The following is a 21,862-nucleotide window of genomic DNA, read 5'->3' on the forward strand; positions in this document are numbered from 1 at the left end:
TTCCAGGTGAAGTAGTGTTTTACTTGTGCTTCTTCCAATCTACTGTGCTGTATTCACTACTTACAATGTGGTTTCCTTTAAATTGATGACAAAAAGTGCAAACTGGTTGACTGATTTGTAGACATCCTCTGCTCTATCTGTAAGAATGACTTAATTTTCAGTTGCTTACCATTTCAATATGCCACCTTATTCCCATGCTAGAATTTTCATCCTGGGTATTCTGTGGTATCCCAACAAAGCTCAATGCAAGCTGAAGGAACAGTACTTTATTTTCTATGTTGGCACTTCACTTTTAAAGCTTTGAGGATTCAACACTAAGGTCAAAAACTTATAGGCATGAGCTCTATCCTCTGTTTGATTGCTTTGCTCCCAGCAGAGTGGATTGGTTTTCTCCTTTTTAGATGTATTGTGTGACATCTCTATATTTTCTTTGCCACCATTGCTACTCCCTCTGACTTTTTATCAGGAGGCGATAGCTGTTTATCACTGGACTATTAATCCAGAGACCCAGATAGTGTTCTGGGGACCCACATTCAAATACCACCAGGGCAGATGGTGGAATTTGAATTCAATAAAATATCTGGAATTAAGAATCTAATGATGGATGTCAATTCATTGTCAATTGTCGAGAAAAAACATTTGGTTCACTGATGTCCTTTAAGGAAGGAAACTGCCGTACTTGTGATAATGGGAACTGCAGATGCTGGAGAATCTAAGATAATACAATGTGAGGCTGGATGAACACAGCAGGCCCAGCAGCATCTTAGGAGCACAAAAGCTGACGTTTTGGGCCTAGACTCTTCATCAGAGAGGGGGATGGGGTGAGGGTTCTGGAATAAATAGGGAGAGAGGGGGAGGCAGACCGAAGATGGAGAGAAAAGAAGATAGGTGGAGAGGAGAGTATAGGTGGGGAGGGGATAGGTCAGTCCAGGGAAGACGGACAGGTCAAGGAGGTGGGATGAGGTTAGTAGGTAGGAGATGGAGGTGCGGCTTGGGATGGGAGGAAGGGATGGGTGAGAGGAAGAACAGGTTAGGGAAGCAGAGACAGGCTGGACTGGTTTTGGGATGCAGTGGGTGGAGGGGAAGAGCTGGGCTAGTTGTGTGGTGCAGTGGGGGGAGGGGACGAACTGGGCTGGTTTAGGGATGCGGTGGGGGAAAGGGAGATTTTGAAGCTGGTGAAGTCCACATTGATACCATTGGGCTGCAGGGTTCCCAAGCGGAATATGAGTTGCTGTTCCTGCAACCTTTGGGTGGCATCATTGTGGCACTGCAGGAGGCCCATGATGGACATGTCATCTAAAGAATGGGAGGGGGAGTGGAAATGGTTTGCGACTGGGAGGTGCAGTTGTTTATTGCAAACCGAGCGGAGGTGTTCTGCAAAGCGGTCCCCAAGCCTCCGCTTGGTTTCTCCAATGTAGAGGAAGCCACACCAGGTACAATGGATACAGTATACCACATTGGCAGATGTGCAGGTGAACCTCTGCTTAATATGGAAAGTCATCTTGGGACCTGGGATAGGGGTGAGGGAAGAGGTGTGGGGGCAAGTGTAGCATTTCCTGCGGTTGCAGGGGAAGGTGCCGGGTGTGGTGGGGTTAGAGGGCAGTGTGGAGCGAACAAAGGAGTCACGGAGAGAGTGGTCTCTCCGGAAAGCAGACAAGGGTGGGGATGGAAAAATGTCTTGGGTGGTGGGGTCGGATTGTAGATGGCGGAAGTTTCGGAGGATGATGCGTTGTATCCGTAGGTTGGTGGGGTGGTGTGTGAGAACGCGGGGCTCCTCTTTGGGCAGTTATGGCGGGGGCGGGGTTTGAGGAATGTGTTGCGGGAAGTGCGGGAGACGCGGTCAAGGGCATTCTCGACCACTGTGGGGGGAAAAGTTGCGGTCCTTGAAGAACTTGGACATCTGGGATGTGCGGGAGTGGAATGCCTCAGCGTGGGAGCAGATGCGGAGGAATTGGGAATAGGGGATGGAAGTACTGCCGTACTTACCTGGTCTGGCCTACGTGTGACTCCAGACCCACAGCAATGTGATTGGCTCTTAACTACCCTCTGGGCAATTAAGGATGGGCAATAAATGTTGCCTGGCCAATGTTTCATCCTGTGAATGAATAAAGAAAAACCCTCACCATCAGTTCTGCTCACTGCTTGTCCCCCTCTATCAACAGGATAAAAGCCACAATTTTCAAGTCCCTTGTGGCTCCAAAGAGCCATATTGAATGCAAAATGCTGGCTTTGTTTCTCTCTCCATATATACTAACAGACCTGCTGAGTTTCTGCAGCATCTTCTGTTTTTTTTTAATTTCAGATTTCTATCTTCAAGGGTATTTTGTTTTTGTTTTAAACAACTTTATAAGCCTATTCTGAGCTGTCCCAATGCAATTTATATTGTTCCTTTAAATGAAATCATTAAAATTGTACACAACTCTAGGTGTAGTCTTAACAATTACGTGTACTGTTTTTATAAAATGATTTCACCACCCCACTGTCTTTATGATCTTGTATTCTAACATTCCATTCTCCTTCACAATATAGGTCAACATTTCATTTTTGTTCCCAATTACATGCTATATCCACATGCTCACATGCTAACCTTTTGTGCTCGCTATGCAGGGACACCCAGATCCTGCTGTAAATAGCATTCTGAACTGCGTCCATTTAAAAAATAATCTTCTATTTTTATTCTTGAGTCCAAAGTGGACACCTTTACATTTTCACTCATGATACAACACCTGCCAATTTTTTCTCTACTCAGTTAACCTATCTCAATTGCAGACTCAAAAAATTGAGGAGCCAATTGAGATAACAAGGTGTACAGCTGGATGAACACAGCAGGCCAAGCAACATTGGAGGAGCAGGAAAGCTGACATTTCAGGTCTGGACCCTTCAGAAGAAGGGTCCAGACCCAAAACGTCAGCTTTCCTGCTCCTCTGATGCTGCTTGGCCTGCTGTGTTCATCCAGCTGTACACCTGTTATCTTTTCGGCATTGGCAGTTTCTACTGTCTCTGAATCGAGGAGCCAATTGAAGTCTGTTTGTATTTGAAAGAAAGAGAAATGTTATTATTTGCTAACCCTGAGGAAAAAAATAGATATGCGATATTAAACAAAATGAATATGTGCTTTCAAAGTTCTTAGAGCCCTAAAGATGCTAGGTTTAACCTGAGAGCACAGTTATTTAATTGAATTTGTATCCTTAGCAGTCGAGAATATTGCAGATATCTTTGAATTCTCTGTGAATAGAGGTTTTTTTCAATTTGAATATTCATCAGGCATTGTCTTTTGAGAGTCTTAGAGAAAACAGGGAGAGTGAGAGTCTTCCAGTTCTGATGTTACAGATCCACATTTTTCTTTCTAGACCTGTTCAAAAGCATTTGCATGAAATGTAGTTAATTTGTATATTCTCAACTCTCATTCTTTTTCCAAGCTGGATCATTTTCAGGCGAGGCTTTCTCTCCAATATGTGAAATGTATCCATGAAGATGTAAATCAAATAGAAAATCTGAGTTTTCAATGCCTTTTTATAAAGAGTGTAATTTGTGCTTGGACTAGTTCTTGTTTCATGAACTGACAGAACCTGTGGCCGGCTCATTGCCATGGCCGTTTTATATTGGTGCTTTATACTTCTAAAAAAACTCATTTCAAAGAGCCATTTTAGTCCATTGGCAAAACATCTTGGCCATTAATTCCTGTGTCGGCCCTGCTGCAGTCAGAATGTACTTCACCTTTAAGAGGTGCAGACTAACATTAAATGTTGCCTCAAACTTGAACTTGCTGCTCAAAAATGCATTTAACACTAGGTTACATTCTGAAATTTCTAATTACTAGGCAACACTTCACATAGACACATAAGCAAAATACTGCAAAAGCTATAAATCTTGAATAAAAAAACCTTGAATAAATGCTGACAATACTCAGCAGCTCAACATCAACCTGAAACGCTAACTCTGCTCCTTGCCACAGATCCTGAACAGCATTTACTGTTTTTATTACAAAGTTTGCACAAGTCAGTTACGCATAATGGTCTCTATTGGGCCATGCAATTTAGTTTCTTACATGCCATCTCTTTTTTTAGTTGACTCGGCAATGGCGCATTCATCCTATTCTAAAGCTTGTATTCAAAATCTCAGGCTGTATGTAACATTCCATCAGATTATTTCAAGTAGAATAGAAGAATTCTTCTGGGAAGTACTCATTGGTAGAAAAGGTGATATGTTAGTATACATTGATTGCTAAATTGAATGGACCAAAGTATTGCTTTCAAACCTTTTTAGTCTTGAAGTGTGTGGATTAACAAATGACTTGAAGTTCAAAACTGCAACAATTTGTTTGAGCAAAGTAATTTCATGATAAGAGGTTCGTCGTATTTCATCTATAATTCTGGAACATGTCTGTAACCTGAAGAAGTTACCACAATCAGGAGAACCTATTTACTGATATTATGACCTCAACTGTTTCGCTACTTCTGTTGCAGTCAATGGTTTAGTGTCCTCAGCCAAGTTCATGGGTCAACTGAACAAGAGATCAGAGAAATGCATGGTGAGCAAGCAAACCCACACAATGCAGTGGTGAGTTTCTGTTTTTATCTACCGCTAGTCAAAATATTTCTTCTCATGCTTCTGAAAAGGATAGGTTATCTAGCACAAACAAGTTCTTTTCATATTAAGCAAAAGAACTGCGGATGCTTTAAATCAGGAACAAAAACAAAGTTTCTGAAAAAGCTCCGCAGGTCTGGCAGCATCTGTGCAGGAGAAAACAGAGTTAACATTTTGGGTCCGGTGACCCATCCTCAGAGCTCCAGACCTGAAATGTTAACTCTGTTTTCTCCTCCACAGATGCTGCCAGACCTGCTGAGCTTTTCCAACAACTTTGTTTTTGTTCTTTTCATATTCAGTGCTTCATATCGTATCCACTTTAAAGGATAGGCTTGCCACTATGTTTAATAACAACTTCAGTGTACTTGTGAAGATTGCCTTTGCTTTGCCTTATTTAACATATAACTATGAATCTGATTTAAAGGAACACATGCTTGATTGCATTATAACTTTTACACTGGTGCTCACCAAAGAGGAGGATATGTTGATGTTCTGGATCATGTTGATATTAAGAAGGATATGGTGTTGAGTGTTTTGAAAAACATTAAAATTACACAGATAAGTTCCCAGGGCTTGATTGGATCTATCCCTGGATACTGAAAGAGGTAAGAGAGGAGCTTGCTGGAGGCTTGACAGAGATATTTGTGTCCTCTTTAGCCACAGGTGAGATCCTAGAAGACGAGCAAATAACCAATGTTTTCTGTTGTTTAAGAAGGGCAACAAGAATAATCTAGGAAATTAAAGGCTGATGCACCTTACTTTAGGTAGGGAAATAATTTGAGAAGATTTCTAGAAACAGGATTTACTTGCATTTGGAGAAGAATAGACTTAAAAGGGTTAGTCAGTATGGCTTTTTTGTTGGGGGATATCTTGTCTCTTAAATTTGATTGAGTTTTTTTTGAGGAATTAATGATGATTGATGAAGATAGGGCAATAGATTTTGTCTACATGGACTTTAGTAAAGCATTTGGTTAGGTTCTTCATGCTAGGCTAGTTCAAAAAAGTTAGGTCACATAAGGCCCATGGCAAGTTAGCAAATTAGAACAAAATTGGCTTGGTCATAGAGGGTAGTGGTGGAGGGATTTTTTTTGACTAGAAGTCTGTAACCAGTGGTGTTCTGCAAGGATCAGTACTGGGACGCCTATTGTTTGTAATGTATATAAATGATTTCCATCCAAATATCAGTGGTCTGATTTAGTAAGTTTGCAGACAACATGAAAATTAGTGGAGTTGTTGATAGTGAGGTCAGTTATAAAGGATATACAGCAGGATATAGACCAGTTGGAAAGTTGTCAGAAAAATAGTAGATAGAATTTAAGCCGGACAAATGAGAGGTGATCCATTTTGGGTGGTCAAATGCAAGAAGAAAGTATGTAGTAGATGACTGGACCCTTTGGAGCATTGATAAACTGAGGGATATTGGGATCTAAGTCCATAGCTCCCTAAAAGTTCAATACGTGGATAAGGTGGTAAAGAAGGCATTCATCATTGTTGCCTTCATTGGGCAGGGCACTGAGTACAAAAGTTGGCAAGTCATTTTGCAGCTAAGACTTTAGTTGGGCTAAATTTAGAGTATTATGTGTTGTTCTGCTCACCACAGTACAGGAAGGATGTGGACACTTTAGCGAGGTTACAAAAGAAGTTGACTAGGATGTAGGTAGATTGGGAAGTATTAGCTGTAAGAAACTGGACAAATTTGGATTGTTTTTGTTAGATTATCAGAGGCTAAAGGGTGATCTGATAGGGAGTACACAAAATTATGGAAGGCATGGATGAAGTGGAGAGTTGTAGTTTTTTTCCCCAAGGGTGGACATGTTAAATACTTTGGGCCATAGGTTTATGGTTAGATGGAAAAAGTTTAAAGGAGATGTGCAAGGAAAGTTCTTTTACATAGATTTGTAGGTACCTGAAAAACATTGCAGGAGAGGTGGTTGAAGCAGATATAACAGCAGCGTTTAAGAGGCATTTCGACAGACACATGAACAGGCAGGGATAGAGGGATATGGACCATATGCAGGTAGATGGGATTAGTTTAGGATGGCATCCTGGTCAGTACCAACATGGTGGGCTGAAGGGCCTCTTCCTGTACTGTTTTGTTTTATGTCCTGTATACACATGAGGCTAATTTATAAAATCATCAAATGATTCTTGTCTTGCTGTTTGAAAGCAGTGAGGTAAGTTTGTAGAATTGTTACAATGGAGAAAGTGTTCCTTTGTTTGTCAAGTCTTTCCTGGTGCCCTCCAACATCAATTCAGTCAGTCATTTTTTTTTCCAATCCACTTGCCTATTCCTTGCAGCCATCCGAGTGTATTTTTTTAAAGATAATTATTCATTTTCCTTTTGAATGCTGACATTGAATTTGTCTTCACCACATTCTCGGGCAGTGCAATCCACATCCTAACGAGTTCTTGTGCAGATTTTCCTTATATTGCCATTACTTCTTTGTCCAATTAACTTAAATCTCTGTCTTCCAGTCCTGATCCTTTGACCAATGGAATAAGTTTCTCTTCATCTATTCTGTCCAGACTCCCCAGGCTTCTAAACGCCTGCATCAAATTGCTTCTTGGCCTTCTTTCGTTTGAGCGAAATAATTCTAGATTCCCTAATGTAACTTGACAACCGAAGTTCCTCATCTCTGGGATCTTTCTCATTAAGGCCAACCTACAATTTATGGTCCTAGTTCCTTGCTGCATCTCATTGATTAGTGTACAAGGACAGTAGATCCCTTTATACGTCCGTGTTTCCTAATTTTTCACTATTTAAACAAACTGCTTTTTTGTGTTTTCACAAAGTTTATAACTTCACATTTATTCATGTTATACTACATCTGCTGTGTTTGCCCACATGCTCAACTTGTTCAAACTGCACTGAAGCGTCCTTGCATCTTCCTCACAATTCTAAATCTTACCGAGTTTTGTTGCATCAGCAAACTTGTAGCATTTGGTTCCCTCATCCAAGTAACTTATATGTATCATGAAACACCCAGAAAAAAACACTTAGTTTCATGCTCTTGTTTGCAGACTGTCAACTAGTTCTTAATCCATGCCAGCATATTACGTCCAATTCTGTGTTCTTTTTATTTTGCCCGCTAGCCTGTAAGGTGGGACCTTATCAAACCCGTCTTGAAATTCAAGTGTATGACATTCAGTGGTCATCTATCTATTCTACAAGTTACAACCTCAAAAAACGTCAAAGATAAGTTGAAATTGATTTCACTTTCGTAAAGACATACTTTGTCTAATCTCATGAATGCTTTCCAAGTGTTCTGTTATCATGTCTTTTATAAATAGACCAGCATTTTCCACAACACTGAAGGTAGGATAACAAAGTGTGGAGTTGGATGAACACAGCAAGCCAAGCGGCATCTTGGTCTGCTGTGTTCATCCAGCTCCACACTTTGTTATCTCGGATTCTCCAGCATCTGCAGTCCCCATTATCTTTCTTATCACTGATGGTAGGATATCTGGTCTGTAATTCTGAGACAACAAGGTGTAGAGCAGGATGAATACAGCAGGCCAAGCAGCATCAGTGGAGCAGGAAAGCTGACGTTTCGGGCCTGAACCCTTTTTTCTGAAGAAGGATCTAGGCCCGAAACATCAGCTTTCCTGCTCCTCTGATGCTGCTTGGCCTGCTGTGTTCATCCAGCTCTACACTTTGTTATCTCAGATACTCCAGCATCTACAGTTCCTGCTATCTCTGGTCTGTAATTCTGTTTTCTTTCTCTCTGCTCTTTTTTTACATTGTGTGATTACACTTGCCAACCAACAATCTCAGAACTTCGAAAGATGATCACCAATGCATCCAATATTTCTAGGGCCATTTCCTTTAGTACTTTGGGATACAGATTACCAGGCCTTAGGGATTTTTCAGCCTTTAATCCCATTTGTTTCTCTAGCAGTTTTTCCACTAATATTACTGATTTTCTTCAATACCTCCCTCTTCATTAGACCATTGGCTCCCTAACATTTCTGGGAAACTATTTGTGTCTTTTTCTGTTAAGACAGAGCTAAAATATTTATTCAATTCTTCTGCCATTTCTTTGTTCCTGTATACAATTTCACCGCATTCCTGGTTGTAAGAGACCTACAATTTGTTTTCACTAATCTTCACATATTTATAGAAGCTTTTACAGTCTTCTTGTGTTGTCCTTGCTAATTAGCACTCGCTCTGTTTTCCCTTCTTGACCTTTTTTTTGGCCCTCTTTTACTCAATTCTCAATTGCTCCTGGTCCTCAAACTTAAACAAGAAGATATAGAAGCAGAAATAGGCAATTTTGCCCATTGAGTCTGCTCCACACTTCGATCACAGCTGATATGTTTCTCAACCTGATTTCCCCTGCCTTCTCCCGGCAATCATTGATCCCTTTACTAATCAATCTTAAAGACATCAATGACTTGGCCTCCATAGCCTTTTACAGCAATGACTTCCACAGATTCACCACCCTCTGGCTGAAGAAGCCTCCTCTGGAGCCTGTCCAATGCCAGCCCATCCATCCATAGATATGGGATCCAGAATTGCTCTCAATATTTCAAATGCAGTCTTACAACAGCCTTATACAGCCTGAACCATACATCACTGCTGTTGTGTTTTAGCCCTCTTGAAATGAATGCTAACATTGCATTTGCCCTCCTAACTGCCAACTGTACCTACATGTTAAGAGAATCCTGAGCTAGGACTCCTAAGTCCCTTTGGCCTTCAAATTTCTGAAGCCTTTCTTCACTTAGAATCTCTATTAAATCTGTATTATTTCTACTAAATTGTTTAACCTCGCACTTCCCCACATTGTATTCCATCTGCCACTTCTTTGCCCATTCTCATAGAACATAGAACAGTACAGCACAGTACGCCCTTCAGCCCATGATGTCGTATTGACCTGTTCTAAGATCAAAGCACCCTGTATACCCTATGTGCCTCCATGTCCTCCATGTGCCTATCCAAGAGTTGCTTAAAAGTTTCTAAAGTATCTGACTCTGCTACCACTGCTGGCAGCACATTCTACACACCCACCGCGCTCTGTGTAAAGAACCTACCTCTGACATCTTCCCTATAACCTTCCTCCAATCACCTTAAAATTATGCCCTCTCATAATAGTCATTTCCGCCCTGGGAAGAAGTCTCTGGCTATCTACTGTATCTATGCCTCTCATCATCTTGTACACCTCTATAAGGTCACCTCATCTTTCTTGGCTCCAATGAGAAAAGTCCTAGCTCCCTCAACTTTCTTCATAAGACCTGCCCTCCACTCCAGGCAGCATCCTGGTAAATCTGCTCTACACCCTCTAAAGCTTCCATATCTTTCCTATAATGAGGTGACCAGAACTGAACACAATAATCCAAGTATGGTCTAACCAGAGTTTTACAGAGCTGCAGCATAACCTCATGGTTCTTAAACTCAATTCCCCTGCCAATGAAAGCCAACACCATACACCTTCTTTACAACCCTATCAACTTGGGTAGCATTTTTGAGGGATCTATGGATGTGGACCCCAAGATCCCTCTGTTCCTCCACACTGCCGAGAATCCTGCCATTAACCCAGTATTCTGCATTCAAATTTGACCTTTCAAAATGAATCATTTTGCACTTTTCTCCTAGCCTTTGAGTTCTTCTGCAGCCTTCCTGCTTCCTCAATACTACAGTCCCTGTATCTATGTTTGTGTGATCTGCAAACCAAGTAACAATATTCTCAGTTAGTCAGATCATCTGTATGACGTGAATAGTTATGGTCCCAGTGCTGACACCTGCAGAATTCCACTTGTCTGCTGCTATCTTTAAAAAGAGCCCTTTATCGTCTCTCTGCTTTCTGCTAGTCAGCCAATCCACTCTCCATGCCAGTGCCTTGTCCCTAGATCCATGGGCAGTTATCTTATTTAGCAGCCTCTTATGCCATACCTTGTCAAAGGGCTTCTGAGATCCAAATGGATCATGTCTGCTGGCACTCCTTTGTTCAACTTGCTTCTTACTTCGTAAAGAATTCTGATAGGTTTGTCAGGCATGACTACCCATTGATAAAGTTGAGCTGACTCAGTCCTATTTTACCATGCACTTCCAAATATTCTGCGATCTCAATCTTTTACTACTTCTCCAGTCTCGTTTTCCAGCAGTCCACTATTCATTCTTGCATTTTATATTTCTTTTAAAAAAATTCTTGCAATCATCTTCTACATTGCAAACTTTCTTAACCTTATATTTCATCTTCTCCTTTATTGCTTTTTTAGTTTTCCTCTGTCATTTTTAAAAGGTTTCCAATCCCCTCGCTTGTCACTAATCTTCACCATTTTATATGCTTTTTTCTTTTGCTTTTATGCTGTCCCTGGCTTCTTTCATCAGCCATGGGCTTCTTCTTCATTGGGATGAATTTCTGCTGTGCCTCCCAAATTAGCCCCAGAAGCTCTTGTCATTGCTGCTCCAGCAGCTTCACTGCTAGGCTTCCCTTCCAATCAACTCTGGCCAACCCCTCTCTCATGTCGTTGTAGTCATCCTTACTCAATTATATTACTGTTACATTGGATTTCAGCTTCTCCCTCTCAGGCTACAAAGTGAATTCTGTCATACTACGGATACTGCCCTCCTAGGGGTTCATTCGCCTTTAACTCCCTCATCAAGTCTGCCTCTTGTTTGATGCTTTTCCTGGCATGTCTTGTTCAGGCTTATCATAACTCCCTTATTTGCGCCCCTGAGCACACATCCCCATATGCATTTGAATAGTGTCTCCCTGTTTTGCCACCTTAAATGATTTGTGCACATCCCTGTACCCCCTCAGCCCATCTGTTCCCATATGATTTAAAATTTCACCTTTTATTTTGTATTTCTATTTCCTGTTCTTCTAATCAAATAGAACACTTCAATTCTGTGGATTAAATTTCAACTGCTACTCGTTCATTCATTTCACCAGTCTATGTCCTTGAAAAGTTAATTAACACCATTCTTTTCACAGTTCACTATACTTCATGCTTTGTGTCATCCTGATTTTGAAATTCTGCTTCATTCAACAAAGTCTATGTCATCAGTATATATCACAAAGAGCAGGAATTGCAATACCAAACCCTTGTGGATATACATTCTGGCTTTCCTTTTGTTTCCACGTCAAGTTTCCACCACTCCTCTTCCCTGTCACTCAATTTTATATCCATGTTGCTACTGCTCCTTTTATTCAAACATTTTGTCTCTTATGTGGCATTACCCACACTAACCACCTCATGTATTGCATCAAAGAGGTCAAGCAAGGTAGATAATCACAATCTTGCCATATTCCCCCTATATTTTTGATTCATTTCATCCTGCCCTTGCGTCATCTACACAGTACCACCTCCTTGTTAATTTTACGCCAATCACCTGCCTGAAATCTTTAACACCTCAATCTGGGAAGCATCTTCCTTCTTGGCATAGACAGGTTTTTAACAGCTAATTAGTGCCTTCTCCTCCAGATGTAAATTCCTGGTTTAATCCCTTATCAGCGCCACTTCTCCTTTTATTACAGCCTGTTTACCATTGATATAACAATAGATTTTTTTAAAATTACATTTTATGTCAGTTGCCTTTCCCTTATCATAGTCTTTCTTTCCATTATCTGCTTTTACAATTCCCCTCAGAACCCATATATTGAGCCGGATTCTGAGTTGTATTATTCAGCAGACTCCCTTTTTTGTCTTTTTCTTCTTCACGTTACTCTAATCCTTTTTGTCATCCAATGGGCTGTAGCTTTGTTTGCCCTCCCTTTTTAAACCCTTTTGTGGAAATACACATGAATGTATCTGCACTAGCCCTTCAATAAATATAGTCCACTTCTAAATTAGAAATACGCCTGCTAGGTTTTGCTTCCAATTTATCTGGGCCAGATTAATTCTCTCCATTGAAGTTGACTTTTCTCTAATTAATTCCTACTTTGGATTGCTTTCACCCTTTTCCATTGCCTATCTAATACCTATGATACAAAGGGCTGTGTTTCCTAAATGATCCTTGATTGACACATGATCTACTTGTTGTAACTCAGTCTCAAGAACTGTCTCAAGGTGTAGAAATGTTTAACTGGAAACATACTGAGGTTGAAATCTCTTCTGAATATACTCCAGGAACATACTCTTGCACTTCTGTGCTGCTGACATCAGTACAATCCAAGTCTATAGTCAAAAAATCAAAATCTGCCATTGAAACTATTATAATTCTCCTCTTAACTGGAATTTCCTTGAAAATGTGATGTTGGGGTGGAATGACAATATGAATCACTCAACACGCAGAGTCCACTTCCAGTATCAAAGAGTTTATTGATGTTCCACCAGTGGGACAAAAATCTCTGGGGTCCAGAAGCTTCTTCATCAAACAAGGGAAAGACACAAACTGTTATACATTTGTTTTTAGCCTGCGTTAGAGTTTACAAACCAATTGTAAACCTATTGTGTCATTGGGTATGCCAGTAATCATTCAATCAGGTCAATCATGTGACCTCGTGATCAGTTGATGGACGATTATAGGCCTTGCCATGATTTCATGATGCTTACCAGACACCCTTGTCAGCTAGATAACAAAGTGTAGAGCTGGATGAACACAGCAGGCCAAGCAGCATCTTAGGAGCACAAAAGCTGATGTTTCGGGCCTAGACCAAGATGCTGCTTGGCCTGCTGTGTTCATCCAGCTCTACACTTTGTTATCTCGGATTCTCCAGCATCTGCAGTTCCTACTAACCCTTTATCACCTATCCTTGAGCTTTCACAATACATCCTATTCAACCACATTCCAATTCTGCTGACTTTTGCACCAAATGAGGAATATAAAAAAGCAGGAAAGTACTCAGCATGGAATTAGGAGAGAAGGTGGGCCATGAACTGATCTTGGCAAATAGAGTTAAAGAGAAGCCAAAGGCATTCTACACATCGATTAAAAACAAGAGACTAACTAGGGAGATGTTGGGACCACTCAAGAATATAGGAGGGAACTTCTGCTTGGAGGCAGAGAATATGGGTGAAATCCTAAATGAGTAGTTTGTGCCAGTACTCACCCAGGAGAAGGATATGGTGGATAGCGAGATTTATGTGGAATATGCTAATATGCTGGGGCATTTTGAGATCATGAAAGAAGTGGTGTTGGGTCTCTTGATGAGCATTAAGTAGCTAGGTCCCCAGGGCCTCATTTTAGCTACCCCAGATTATTGAGAGAGGCAGAAAAGGCGATTGCTGGGGTCTTGACCAAGATCTTTGTATCCTCATTAGCCACTGGAGAAGCCTTGGAGGGCTGGAGAGTAGCTAATGTTGTTTCTGTATTCAAGAAGGGAAATAAGGATAATCCAGGAAACCATAGACCAGTGAGTCTTACATCGGTGATTGGGAAGCTATTGGAGGGAATTCTTAGGATTTACACGCATTTGGAAAAGCATGGCTTAATTAGGGACAGTCAGCATAGCTTTGTGCATGGCTGGCCATGTCTTACAAACTTCATTGAATTTTTCATGGCGGAGACAAAGGTGGTTGATGAGGGTAGAGCAGTGGATGTTGTCTGCATGGACTTTAGCGAGGATTTTGACAAGGTCCCTCATGGTAGGCTCATTCAGAAGATTAGGATGCATGGGATCCATGGTGACTTGGCCGCGTAGATTCAGAATTGGCTTGCCATAGAAGGCAGAGGGTAGTGGTGGAAGGTTGTTCTCTAGGCTGAAGATCTGTGACTAGTGGTGTTCCACAGGGATCCGTACTGGGATCTCTGCTGTTTGTGATAGATGTAAATAACTTGGATGAAAATGTAGAAGGGCAGGTTAGAGAGTTTGCAGACAATGCAAAGACCAGTGGAGTTGAGGATATTACAGAAGGTTGTCAAAGGATACAGCAGAATATTTATCAATTGCAGATTAGAGTAGAGAAATGGCAGGTGGATTTTAATTTGTGTAAGTGTGAGCTGTTGCACTTTGGGAGATCAAATATTAAGGAAAAGTACATAGAACAGCATTGATTTTCAGAGGGATCTTGGAGTTCAAGCCCATAGCTCCCTGAAAGTGGCCACACAACTTTTGGTGAAGAAAGCATATGGCATGCCTGCCTTTTTATTGATCGAGGAATTGAGTACAAGTGTCAAGGTGTCATGTTGCAGCTTTAGGCCACATTTAAGAGTACTGTGTTCAGTCATGTTCACTGCATTACAGGAAGGATGTGGAGGCTTTGGAGAGGGTGCAGAAGAGGTTTACCAGGCTGCCACCTGGATTAGAGGGTATGAACTATAAGGAGAGGTTAGAAAACCTCAGGTTATTTTCTCTGGAGTGATGGATGCTCAGGGGAGATTTGATATAAATTATGAGATACATAGATAGGATTGATGGTCAGAATTTTTCTTCCAGAGTTGAAATGTCTAAAACCAGGTGGCATACATGTAAGGTGAGAGGGAGAATGTTCAAATGAGATGTGAGGGGTAAGTTTGGTACACAGAGTAGTAGGAATTTGGAACGCTCTGCCAGCAGTGGTGGTGAGGGCAGATACAATAGGAGAGTTTAAGAGGCTTCTAGATAAGCATGTGAATATACAAGAAATGGAGGGACGTGGAACAAGGGCAGGCAGAAAGGATTAGATTCCGTACAGTGTGGAAACAGGCCCTTCGGCCCCACAAGTCGACACTGCCTCTTGAAGCATCCCACACACCCCTGAACACTATGGGCAATTTAACATGGCCTAGCCAGCACACCTTTGGACTGTGGGAGGAAACTGGACCACCTGGAGGAAACCCATGCAGACACGGGGAGAATGTGCAAACTCTGCACAGACCATCGCCTGAGGCAGTAATCGAACCCCGGTCCCTGCTGCTGTGAGGCAGCAGTGCTAACCACTGAGCCACTGTGCCACCCCTAAATTTGTTTAGTGATTAGTTTAACTATGTGCATGATTGGCACAACATTGTCGGCCAAAGGCCCGTTCCTGTGCTGTACAGTTCTATGTTCTCTACTCAGTCCTCCCTGCTAACAGCCTGAGGGTTTCTCCCGACTGTCTAAGGTTGTCTATCCACAAGAATTCAGTTAAATCCTTTAATGTCAGTTATATTTAAAACCGCATTAAAAATATATATGTGTGTATTTGTAAATGTGATTACAACCACTTAAAGGATCTTAACTGATGTGAGTCAAACTTATCCCTTTTTATTTCATAACAAACAGGCAACATCTTCCACGTGGAGCTTCTATCCGTGCTTCTCAAGGACATCTGTTATCAAAACTGTCTCCATGTTAGCAGTGGCTATGTTCTTGCTGTTGCTTAAAATTCCAATGTGTGATTTTTTTATGAGACCCTTTATATCTTATCTGGTTGCTATAAGTGTGAAGACCACGATTTTCACTGTGTAAATGACTGCTTCTGCTAACAATCTACCTTTTTTTGTCATGATAACTAAAATCCACAGGCACCCATTTTCTGTTAACTGAGAAGCATGGACAACCCTAAAACTTATAAAGTGAAGAAAAAGAGTGTCAATAATGAAGAAAGCATTTATGTCTGGGGGCAAATGTAAGGTGGCTATTACAAGATTTCAGAATGACAGTGGTCTCCTTATTTAAATTTATTCCTCAGCGTTTTCATTTTGTTTTTTTCTTAATATTCATTTACATCTTTCCCACTTATTGGTTACCTATTGACTGCACCAAACAATGTCAGCATACGTTTTTGTTCCTTAGCTTTAACCAAGTACATTCTGCATTCTCCTCCTCTGAGACAGCATCTCTCTTCAGCACCACAATATTCTCTTCAATTAATACTGTCATGCTTCCCCCTTTCCTTACTTGCCTACCTGTCCTGAAATATTGTCTTCAGAATATTTATTTTATTATTATTCCTTTACTGGTACTCTAATTTCAAAGCAAAGAGGTGTGTTTCCATTAAATGTCTGTATGAACAAAATGCTTCAGATTCTGGAAATCTGAAATTTTAAAAAAATGCAGCTGTGAAAGTCACTGAGCTGAAAATAAACATTGGTGAATAGCCTGTCCCCAGAAATGAAACATGAAATTGAGTAAGGGAGGTTCAGAGGTGAACCACGCAAACACTGTAGTAATTAGAAATTGGAAGCAAAGTTGATGGAATTATTCAGGCTAAAGCAAGTCATAATATCAATCTAGTCATCAAATTCTAGTCATCACCTTTTACTTTTCGCGATGATTTAATCTTTCTTGACTAATGCACTATGATAGAATGGTGATTCACCTAAATGTGAACTCTGTTTATCTCTCAACAGATGCTGTCAGACATGCTTAGTAATTCCTGCATTTAAATCATTTTAATTTCAACTGTTGACATGAATTGTTTCCGGATATTTAGATTCCAGCAGCAACAATTCATTAAATTATTCTGTATGATATTCTCTTCCTTAAAAAAAAACTGAATGAAAATTGACTAATTATTTATTTCAGAGATAATGGGAACTGCAGATGCTGGAGATTCCAAGATAATAAAATGTGAGGCTGGATGAACACAGCAGGCCAAGCAGCATCTCAGGAGCACAAAAGCTGACGTTTCGGGCCTAGACCCTTCATCAGAGACCCTCTGATGAAGGGTCTAGGCCCGAAACGTCAGCTTTTGTGCTCCTGAGATGCTGCTTGGCCTGCTGTGTTCATCCAGCCTCACATTTTAATTATTTATTTCATTGGCTTAAAAAAAAGTGTATAATTACAATAGTAAAATACATTTCAGATTTCTGTCATGTGCAATATTTTGCTTTTGTATTAATATTTAGCTCACATACAGGAATACATACTTTGAAACTGCTGCTCTTTACAATGTGATTTCTCTTTGCCTTTTTGATTAAGTTCACGCTCTCAGCCTTCTATTTCCCTGACTACTTTTTATCAGATGTCAAAAAAAACTGCTTCAACAGCTACATTTCCTTCCTTAGCGATTTGTCTCTTGCTTGAATGTACATTCCATCTTAAAAGCTAACCTTTATCTTTTGAGAATTTAATCACTTCCTGTAGCTAGGAAAAGTGAAGAGTCATTAACTAGGAAGTTGATTTTGAAGTGAGTCTTTCAATGGTTTTAGTCTCTCTAATATTTATTTGGAGAAACTTTCTACTCATTATTAATGTACTAGATGTTGGATAAACAGTCTGATCATTTAACAGCAGTGGAGAAGACAAGAGAGGCTAATTTTAAGCTAAAGTACAAATTGGCTCAAGTGGACTAGGAACAGCTGTTTGCAGACAGTAGAATCATGAAATCCTTACAGTGTAGAAGCAGGCCATTTGGCCCATTGTATACACATTGACCCTCCAAAGAGCATCCTACCTAAACCCTCTACCCTGTCCTTGTAACTCTGCATTTCCGATAGCTAATCCACTTAACCTGCATGTCTTTGGATAAGTCTGCGTCAAAGCCATGGAAGGCATTCAAGGAGGAAATAGCAGGAGCACAGGCCAAATATGTTTGTGTACAAATGTGTAGGACCAAGATCAGAACACTCCAGATGTCAAAGAACCATTAAGATCAGAGGGGTCTTAGAGTGGCAGCAAGGCATTCTGAAGCAACAGGGTGAACAGCCAGCAATTGTGGTACATATTGGTACCAACAGCCAAGAGTTTTTAAAAAATGAGATTGTGTAACTAGAATTTGGAGTGTAAGGGAGTAATTAAAGGAGACAGTGGCTAAGGTTGTAATCTCTGGATTACTTCCAGTGCCGCATGTTTCTGAGTAAGGGGATAAGAAGGTACGTCAGATGAATGCATGACTGAAGGGATGGTATAGGATGAAGGGCTTTTGTTTTGGATCATTGGGACAGCTTCTTGGGTAGGTGGGCCCTGTACAAACTGGACAGGTTGCACATGAACTGGAATGGGTTCAAAGTTCTTGCTGGGAAGTTTGCTCATGCTCTTGGGGAGGTTTTAGATTAATTTGTCAGGGAGATAGGGCACTGAGTAGATGTAAATTTGGGAGCAAGGTCCAATTAGATATAGAAGGAACACTAGGACAGTCCAGTAGGTGGAGCACACATGGGCATGAAGAAGCACATGGGAAAGCTAAACTGTGTCACCTTTAATGCAAGGAGCTTGACTGGTAAGACTGATTAAACTTTGGATGTTGGTCAACACTTGGGACTATGATATTGCAAATGCTGAGACATGGTTCAAAGAAGGGCAGGAGTGGCAGCTCAACAATCCAGAGTTTTAAAGTTTCAGGTGTGATAGGAGGATGCAAGAGAAGTCGGGGGGTGCGGGGGCAGCATTGCATTATTTATAATGGAAACCATCACTGCAATAATGAGGGAAGATATACTTGAAGCTCTTTAAATAATACATACCATCTAGGTAAATCTTAGAAATAAAAATAGCGATCACTTTGCTGGGATTATACTACACGCCTCCCAACAGGGAACTAGAGAAGCACATATGTGGGCAGCACAGTGGCTTAATGGCTAGTGCTGCTGCCTCACAGCTCCAAGGACCCAGGTTGTATTCTAGCCATGGGCAACTGTGTGGAGTTTTCTCGTTCTACCTGTGTCTTTGTGGGTTTTTTCTAGGTGCTCCAGTTTCCTCCCACGGTTCAAAGATGTGCAGGTTAGGTGGATTGGCCATGCTGAATTGCCCACAGTGTCCAGGGACATGCTGGCTAAGTGGATTAGCCATGAGAAAGGCAGGGATATAGAAATAGAGTGGTTCTGTGTGGGATACTCTTTGGAGGGTCAATGTGGACTTGATGGGCCAAATGGCTACCTTTCACACCTGTCTGTGATTCTATACTTCACATCACAGACAGGTGTGAAAAGTATACACAAAGAACAGCACAGGAACCAGGCCCTTTGGCTCACCAAGACTGCACCAATGCAAGATGCTTTCTGAACTAAAAATCTTTACTTCTACGTGATCCATATCCCTGTATTCCCTGTCTATTTATCTATCTGTCACGATGCTTCTTCAATGCTGCTAGTGTTTCTGGTCCACGACCACCTCTTGTAGCACATTCCAGGTACTTACCAACCTCTCACTTTTTCTAAACAAAAAAAACTTGCCCCTCACTTTTCCTTTATGTGGAGGTGCCAGTGTTGGATTGGGGTGGACAATGGCAGAGGTCGCATAAAACCAGGTTATAGTCCAGTAGGTTTATTTCAAATCATAAGCTTTTGGAGCACTTTTCCATCAGGTGAAGTGACAGCCAGACTATTCAGACCACTAGGAATCATGATGGTGCACAAACTGGAAGCCATACTAAAACAGCAACTGACCAGGGTTAAAGACCGAATAGATACCATGGACAGGACAATGTAGTTTACAAGATACCATGTGGAGACTGCATAAAACATTAGTGAGACAAACAGGCAGACAACAAGCAACCCGCATTCACGAGCACCACTGGCAACTAAATGACATGACCAGGTGTCCTTGGTTTCAGTACGCACAGGCGAGATAAACCACATTTTCATCTGGGGCAGCACTACTATCATAGCACAAGCCCAAACAGAGGACAGCCAGTGAACTCCAGTGAACTCTTGGAGGCTCGGCATTCATTCGTTGGCTAGATCAACAATACGTTGTCTTAGACCCAATATACTGAGCATTACAATGCACAACTGGCACCCACTGGAAGCAGCAAAAGCCAGACCATGTAAATTCTAATCGGCACAAGACAACAGCGCTTCACAGGAGGCTCCACAGCAGACAGTGTCACCTAGTAAGTATAGGAAAGATGTGGATGCTTTGGAGAGGGTTCAGAGGAGGTTTACCAGGATGCTGCCTGGACTGGAGAGCTTATCTTATGAAGAGAGGTTGACTGAGCTCGGTCTCTTTTCATTGGAGAAAAGGAGGAGGAGAGGGGACCTAATTGAGGTATACAAGATAATGAGAGGCATAGATAGAGTTGATAGCCAGAGACTATTTCCCAGGGCAGAAATGGCTAGCACGAGGGGTCATAGTTTTAAGCTGGTTGGTGGAAAGTATAGAGGGGATGTCAGAGGCAGGTTCTTTACGCAGAGAGTTGTGAGAGCATGGAATGCGTTGCCAGCAGCAGTTGTGGAAGCAAGGTCATTGGGGTCATTTAAGAGACTGCTGGACATGTATATGGTCACAGAAGTTTGAGGGTGCATACATGAGGATCAATGGTCGGCACAACATTGTGGGCTGAAGGGCCTGTTCTGTGCTGTACTGTTCTATGTTCTATGTTCTAAAACGCCTACTATCAAACCTCCCAGCTCGGCAAACACATCAACATCTACAACTTTTATAACATTTAACTGGAATTGCCTTAGTGTGAAAATTTAGATGGGGTGGAATTGTTAAAGTGCATCCAGAAGAGCTTTTTGTGCTAGGATGCAGATGTTAGGGAATGAAGCTGATCAAGTTGTTGAAGTGTTAGTGGGCAAATTCTTCAGTTTCGAATTCACTATGAAAGGGGGTAGTGTAGAAATGTCTAAATTGGTGGGATCTGACATTAGTCAGGATCTGGCAAGCATAGCCTGAGTGTAGCAGGTGAGTCTGCATTTGGAAAGTGGGAGTTACTTAAAAGTGGAATAGTGAGAATTCAGGCCTTGCTTGTTCACCTAAGAGCGAAGGGCAAGAGCAGCAAGTCCAGGGAATCCTGCATGTCAAGGGCTATCAAGAGCTTTGTTAGTACTGTTGCCTCACAGTTCCAGGGACCCTGGTTTGATTCTACCCTTGGGTAACTGTTTGAGTGGAATTTGCACGTTCTCCCCATGTCTGCAAGTTCGGTGGAATGGCCATGCGAAGTTGCACCGTAGTGTTCAGGGATGTACAGGCTAGGTGAATTATGGAGAAAAGTGGGTCAAATGGCCTGTATATACACTGTAGAGATTGTTTGATTTGATGAAACAAAAAAGAGGAGCATGTGTCAGTAAGGTGCATTAAAAATGAGGGTGGGGGGCACTTCAAAAATAGAGAGTATAGGTGTTACTTAAAAAAAAACAAGAGAATAAAGAGAAGTCATGAAACGTGTTCGGTAGATAGGATTACAGAAAACCTCAAAGCATTTTATATGTAAATTAAAAGCAATGGGATTACCATGGAAAGAGTGGTCCACATTAGAGACCAAAATGGCAATCTGTGTCGAGCCAAGGGATGTGGATAAGGTCTTAAATGGATAGTTCACAGCTATATTCACAAAGGAGAAAGACACTGTAGCTGCAGATTTCAGTTGGGATTGTGAAGTCCTAGAACATTTTAAGATTAACAAGGAGGAGGTATTATATGTTTTAGCTAGCATAAAAGTGTATAAATCACCAGGACCTGATAAGATGTATCCCTGGTTACTATAGGAAAAAAGGGAGGAGATTGCGATGATCCTGGCAAATAATGCTTTGCTGGCCATAATTGAA

The 21,862-nt window shown here is 41.3% G+C and overlaps 1 protein-coding gene across 1 annotated transcript in view; it reads left to right on the top strand.

The window, feature by feature from the left end:
• myo10 (myosin X) overlaps positions 1–21,862 on the top strand; it is a 457,994-nt gene that overhangs the window by 361,525 nt on the left and 74,607 nt on the right. Inside the window, exon 29 of the mRNA XM_059653796.1 lies at positions 4,467–4,560. Within this exon, the coding sequence (XP_059509779.1) occupies positions 4,467–4,560 (94 nt within the window). The remainder of the gene's footprint in view (positions 1–4,466; positions 4,561–21,862) is intronic.

The sequence above is a fragment of the Stegostoma tigrinum genome, chromosome 2 (genome assembly GCF_030684315.1).
Source record: "Stegostoma tigrinum isolate sSteTig4 chromosome 2, sSteTig4.hap1, whole genome shotgun sequence".
Lineage (NCBI taxonomy): Eukaryota > Metazoa > Chordata > Chondrichthyes > Orectolobiformes > Stegostomatidae > Stegostoma > Stegostoma tigrinum.